This window comes from Nestor notabilis, unplaced genomic scaffold (assembly GCF_000696875.1).
Source record: "Nestor notabilis isolate BGI_N333 unplaced genomic scaffold, ASM69687v1 scaffold17728, whole genome shotgun sequence".
NCBI lineage: Eukaryota > Metazoa > Chordata > Aves > Psittaciformes > Psittacidae > Nestor > Nestor notabilis.
Window position 1 is genome coordinate 60,239 of NW_009939816.1, and position 6,000 is coordinate 66,238.

General features: G+C 40.7%; 1 protein-coding gene across 1 annotated transcript in view; it reads left to right on the forward strand.

Annotated features, from left to right (window-relative positions):
- The window catches only part of IQSEC1 (IQ motif and Sec7 domain 1), a gene marked incomplete at its 5' end in the record, with an annotated part of 47,356 nt that extends 41,588 nt beyond the window's left edge, over positions 1-5,768 (forward strand). Inside the window, 2 exons of the mRNA XM_010020068.1 lie at positions 3,787-3,836; positions 5,172-5,768. Of these exons, the coding sequence (XP_010018370.1) occupies positions 3,787-3,836; positions 5,172-5,768 (647 nt within the window). The remainder of the gene's footprint in view (positions 1-3,786; positions 3,837-5,171) is intronic.
- Between the last annotated feature and the right edge of the window lie 232 nt (positions 5,769-6,000).

Below are 6,000 nucleotides of genomic sequence, written 5' to 3' on the forward strand. Positions count from 1 at the left end.
ATGGGAAAGGTGTGAAGTCTCATCATGGCCATTAGTACATGGGAAGAATGATTTGGTCACTAAGGTAGAGCATGGAGGATTACATGGGTTGAGTTTCTCACAGGTTTCTTGACTAGTCAGTCTGAACTCCAATGGTGTTGCTGAAGGACCCCCTGCTTTCACATTGAGTGGATGGTGGTGAACACCTATGGAAATCAATCTTTATTCCCCCTCATCCTTAACCTGTAAGGTGGAAATAATACTTACACACTGCACTGCTTTGAAAATTGTCAGTTTATGGTTTGCCTCAGTATACACAACTGGCATGCCCATGTAATACTGGAATCTGCACAGAAGTCAGTGGTCACTATTAATAGAAGTAGTGCTTGTCTCATAATCTCCTGAGCTATCTCAAAACAATCACAGACACTGGTGACTGGTGACTGCTTTAAAAACAATTCCATCATGTATTCTCTAAAATTTCCTGTATCACAAAATGTAATGGAAATTCTGTGGAATAGCACTGTAATCCCTTTAAAGACTCTGGCTTCATGCAATTACAGAATCCCTTCTTAGTCTGCTGAACAGGTCTGTGGTGGGATGGGGCAGTCCCTTACCAGATACAGGCAGGGTTACTGGGTTATTTTCTCCTTCCTCTCCCGTGGATTTTGCTGCACTGCACAGGATGGAGGGTACCAGCAGTCTTTCTCTCCCTTTTTAGAAGAACTTTCCAAGTAGGGAGGGACTCTTCCCAGCTCTTCCCTTGTCGCTGATGTTGTATTTCCTATTCTTCAATGGAATAGAAACAGTAATGGGCATGATAGAATTTACTGGGATTTTAAAACAAACGAGATATTTATGAATCAGGTATTTTGTGATATCCTGTGTTAATACCAAACCATTTCACAAGGCTAGAATACCCCACTCTGTTTATGAACACCTTTATATCAGCAGCTTCTGTCTGAGGGAAGAGACACAGTTTGCTTTTGCAGTGGAGGAGCTCAGCAAGGCAAGGTGTGGTTATGCTGTTTTCCCGTCTTTCCGGGCTTAATCACTATTTGGGGAATAATCTCTTTAAAGATACTAAGAAGCTGTTTTCATCATCAGTGTGTGATTTTAAGAATATACCTGTTTTGCCCAGAAAAGAAGGTGAAAATGTGAAGCTTACAAAGAGTCTTTTCACCCTGAAAGTGGTCTCTCTAATGATCAGAGCCTATTTTGTAGGTAATTTTGATCAGGTCAGCTTGGGTAGTACCCATCAGCTGATGGGTAGCTAGATGGTTACAGATTCTGCTGCTGCTGGGAATATCAATTTCACAGCCTTTGGAGGCTACTATAACAACTCACTGTTGTAAAAGAGCTGCTACATTCGTTTGCTTCAGCAAAACCTTCATTTGGAACTTTTTTCCAACCTTTTTTCCAAGATATACACAGCCAGATCATCATACATTGTTTAGATATCAGTGTACCTCACTGGCAATGAACAGAGTTTCAGGAAAGACAGGGTAGCAGTGAGAAATACTGACATTTACTGCAGTTTCTGCAAGGTAGAATGGATTCTTATTCAGGAAACTCTGATTTTTCTTTTGGCATGTTTCCGTTTGTAAAAATATTTTAATCACTTCATATTTCACTTTGAATTTGAAATATGCTTAGTCCCATGTAAGGCATGTACATATGCAGAATCACAGAATGATTGAGAATATGGGACATATTATACTTATATAAGTTAAAGGTATTTCTTATAAAGAGTGTTCATATCTAACATCAATGATTTGTTGGAATGAATCAGAAAAGATTAAATTAACTGAAACGTAACTTTATAAAAAAAAAAGTTAAAAACCACTCAGCCTTAAAAATTTCAAGTAGGTCAGTAGTATATTAAGCAAAACTGGTCTCTTGATAAATATCATCTTGCTTTATACCACAGCTATTAGTTACTGTGTGAGTACAGAGGTAGGCTTCCATCCAGTGCTAGTGGAGTGTCACCATGTCTTTGAAAGGCATGGGAAGGCTGCAGCTCTAAGGAAGCATTTCTGAAATGGGATGCCACCTGGAACACCAGAGAAGAGTCTTGCATAAGCACATATTGGCAGGGGGTATGTTCTAGAGGATTTAATTAATAGCTTTCCTATTATACTCCAGGTCAATATGGAATTGGGTTCAATTTGTTTTTAAGAACATAACCAAAGTGCTCTGAATAGAGATAGTGCCTATCTGAAGGAAATTACAGGCATATTAAGTAGGATTTTTCTGTTTGTTCTTGGCTTTGTTAGTACTACTTTGTCCTGAAGTTACTCCAAGCAAAAATCCATCTATCTCTTTCTGTCCATATATACTGTGCATATACTGTCATGGTTATCTTATTAGAGGCTTTGCCTCCTGCCTTATGCAAAAGGTTTCCTTCATTCTTGGCTGCATTTGATGACCTGTGGTAGCCGTCAATCTTATTTGCAATATTGCCTGCTAAGTCAAGAGATGGCTATCTTTCCCAGTGTTTCTGTATCAGCAAGCAAGAGGGATTTGAGTATTAATCAGTATTAACCCCGTCAGCAGAGCAGAAAAATGTTACAGACTGATTAGAAGTAAAAATAAGGGACTATCAAACCCAGATTTTCTTGGGAGGTTCATAAAATAGAACAGTTGCAGCTTTGATGAGGCTAAAACTGCAGCAAGATATGAAGTGCTTTTGACCAAGAGCCTGACTAGAGGAATTGTTCAAAATTCCAGCAAATTTAACAGGTCAACCAAAACAACTCAACCACAAACACCTTCCCCTCAATTTAATGTCAGTGTAGAGAGGTTTGTATTGGGGAGTAACTCTCAGGTTTAGTAAGAGAGGGGGAAATGTTACAGTAGCATAAAGAGAACTGTAGCTCCTAAGAGAAACTTGTGTTGTGGGGCAGCATCCCAGGACCAACCAGGCCAAAGCTGTGCTTATGGATCCTGTAGGTCGCATTTTAGATCATACTGACCTTATAAGACTTATGGGTAGTGTAGGTGAGAGAGAACATCTGGGATCCTGTGTCCTACTTGTAGCCTCTGAGATATTCTGGCTCTTTAGGCAAACAGTCTGGTGTTCCACATGTGCTTTTTTGGGAAATGTCTTGGGCAGTTTGGGAATGTGGGAGAACAAATCCATCAGACTTAAAGCTCAAGCACTGCACAGCCAAACAAACAAAATCTAGCCATAATATCAAGACAGATTCCAGATTCATTGATCAAAAATTAAGTTTAGTTTTTTTAAACCTCATGAAAGAAGATTATATGAAATCCACGGAGGTTCAGAACTGAAACTGGAATGATAAAACCAATGCCCCTCACTGGTCGCCCCCCACTGAAGGTCAGAATATGCCAATGTTAGATTCTGTATTTAAATTAATACCACCCCACCAGTATACATCAATGCTACCAGTCTTTAAAGAAAGAAACTTCATAGACAATTAGATTCCAGGAAATCAAACTATTGAAAATTGTTGGCCAACATCATAACCATACTACTAAATATAGATGCTATAAAACACATTTATTGTGAGAGTTGTACAGCTACTTAAAAAATCACACCCCGCTAATGGTAGTTGATTCACAACAATACCTCTGAAAAACCAGCCAGGTACAGAAACTTAATGTAACTAATGGCCTTAAAATGGCACTTTCTGCCTCCGTAGCTGCTGTACCAGTCCAGTGCCATGTTAACCCCGCAGCCCCTGGTTGCACTTAGACTGCTGTAGCGATGCAGGGCAAGCAGCTGTTTTTCACCCGGGTCTTGTCTCATCTCTAATCTCTGGTGTTGCATGTCCTGGGCAGGCAAGCGTGGGAGACGCAGCAGTGCAGGATCGCTAGACAGCAATATGGAAGTAAGTAGGAAGTTCCTGATGTCTAGCTGGATGTGATGATGTGCATTTCAAACCTTTCTTTTATATACATATTTTTTTGCTCTTTTTTCTTCTAACATATAACCTGCCTGCCACAAATAAAATGCATGCTGAGGCTACTCACTCCGTATTCTTCCAGCTTAAAAAGCACTGACAGCTTGTTATAGACCAATGCCATTTTTGGTTTGAGCTAACCTTGTTCCCTTTGTTCCTGCAAGCATGGTTAAATGAATATGATGTGTCCTTTTGCCACCATTTCAGTCTGGTCCCAGCTTAAAAGCCCACTTGCTTTTTGTTACCAAGTACACTGTTCTTGCTGTTTGATATTTAGCCACAACTATCAACTTTCATGCTCAACCATTCCCATTGCTTATTTTCGAGTTAAATTGCTCAATGTATGCAGTCATGACACCATGGAATTGCACAGATAGGGCATGGAAGGAAAAAAATTATTAAGATAGGTGAATTCAATGTGGATTTCATGAGATTTCATTCATCTTCAAACCATTTATATATACTGTTCATGTCTCTGAATTCAGCTTGCAGATTTTTTCTTTATTTTTCTCTTTTTTTTCTTTTGACTTTATTTTTTGTGTTTGCTTTAGGTAGATTTCAGTTTCAATCTAGCACACTTTGCCTAAGTACTGTTGTGTCCCATAGCTCTTTTTAAACAATACAAACCCAAAACGTCCAGCAACTAAATACACCATTCCAGGCTAAATCATAGAGAACATTGGGTCAGAGGAACCCAATCCCATAGAAATGTTAGTAGCAAAAATGGTCTCATTCCATTTCACACATAATTCAGAGGGAGGCTCGAGAAGCAGCACTGTGGCATATAGTAGTGGAAAACCACTATAAAAAAAAGTTAAAAATAGGGTTTTGAAATCTGAATTGTAACTGTAGTATTTGCTGCTGTGTGTTTCACCTATTAGGTTGAATTTAATGTAGCTCTATTTTTTGTTGTAAAAAGGCAAGTATGGCATTTTTTACAGTATTTTAAAATGTATTTTTCCTTTAAAAACACACTCTGAAGTCTTCTGTCATGTTACTCTTCCGTGACATTTTTCTTACTTAAAGTCATAGCTTTTGATATTAAAGTACTGAGAGAAGAACATTTAATGCTTAAAATCCCCCAAGAAGGGCACGAGTGCCTCCTTGGCAACTCAGAGAAGGTGGAAATGACATTTTTCCTAGAACTCTTAACATAGTCCACCCATGTGAGCACTGAAGGAGGAGTTTGTGGGTCAGTGTGAACTTTTTCTTTTAAACATTTTAAGATTTTTTTAATTTTTATTTCTATTAATTTCTTTTTAGGGGTCCATCATTAGCAGTCCTCACATGCGCCGAAGAGCTACATCAACCCGAGAGTGTCCATCTCGCCCTCACCAGACTATGCCTAACTCCTCCTCACTCCTAGGTTCCTTATTTGGTAGTAAAAGGGGAAAGCCACCTTCCCAAGGCCATCCACCATCCGGCTCATCACAGCAACCTCCGCACCCTCCAGTAATCCCACATCAGCAACACTCACAGCATCCTTCTGCCATGCATCACGCAGGGCCAGGCGAGGGGCAGACTCAGGCCCAAGTGCACTCTCACCATTCGCAGTACTGCCACATGCAGCAGAACCCGCCGCCCTACCACCACCACCACCACTACCACCCTCCCCAGCACCTCCAGCACCCGCACCAGTACCACCAACACGTGCCCCACTCCCAGCACGCGGCACACTCCCCACACACACCCTACATGCAGCACCCTCACTCGCAGCATACCCACTCCCCTCACCCGCCGCCGCACCCGGCGCACTCCTCTCATCCCCAGCACCCTCAGCATCACCATGGACCACCACCGCCCCCCTCCACTTCAGCCAGCACTAAGCCCAAACACAGTGGCATCAGCACAATAGTCTAGAATGTATTGACCCTCCTAATAACTGTAGTTTTAAACCAAGTTACAAAGGCACTTGCAGGAAGCGACAAGTAATATTGTCAGTTTTTACCTAGGTGATTTAATTAAGTTGTGTGAGCTTACAGGCTTGCTGTTACTAAATAAAATAATTCAAGTTAGTGCAGTCGATACTGGTTTTACTTATCTACTCAATAGACCTTCACCATCTGGTTAGTTCTTACTTCCAAACTGCCTT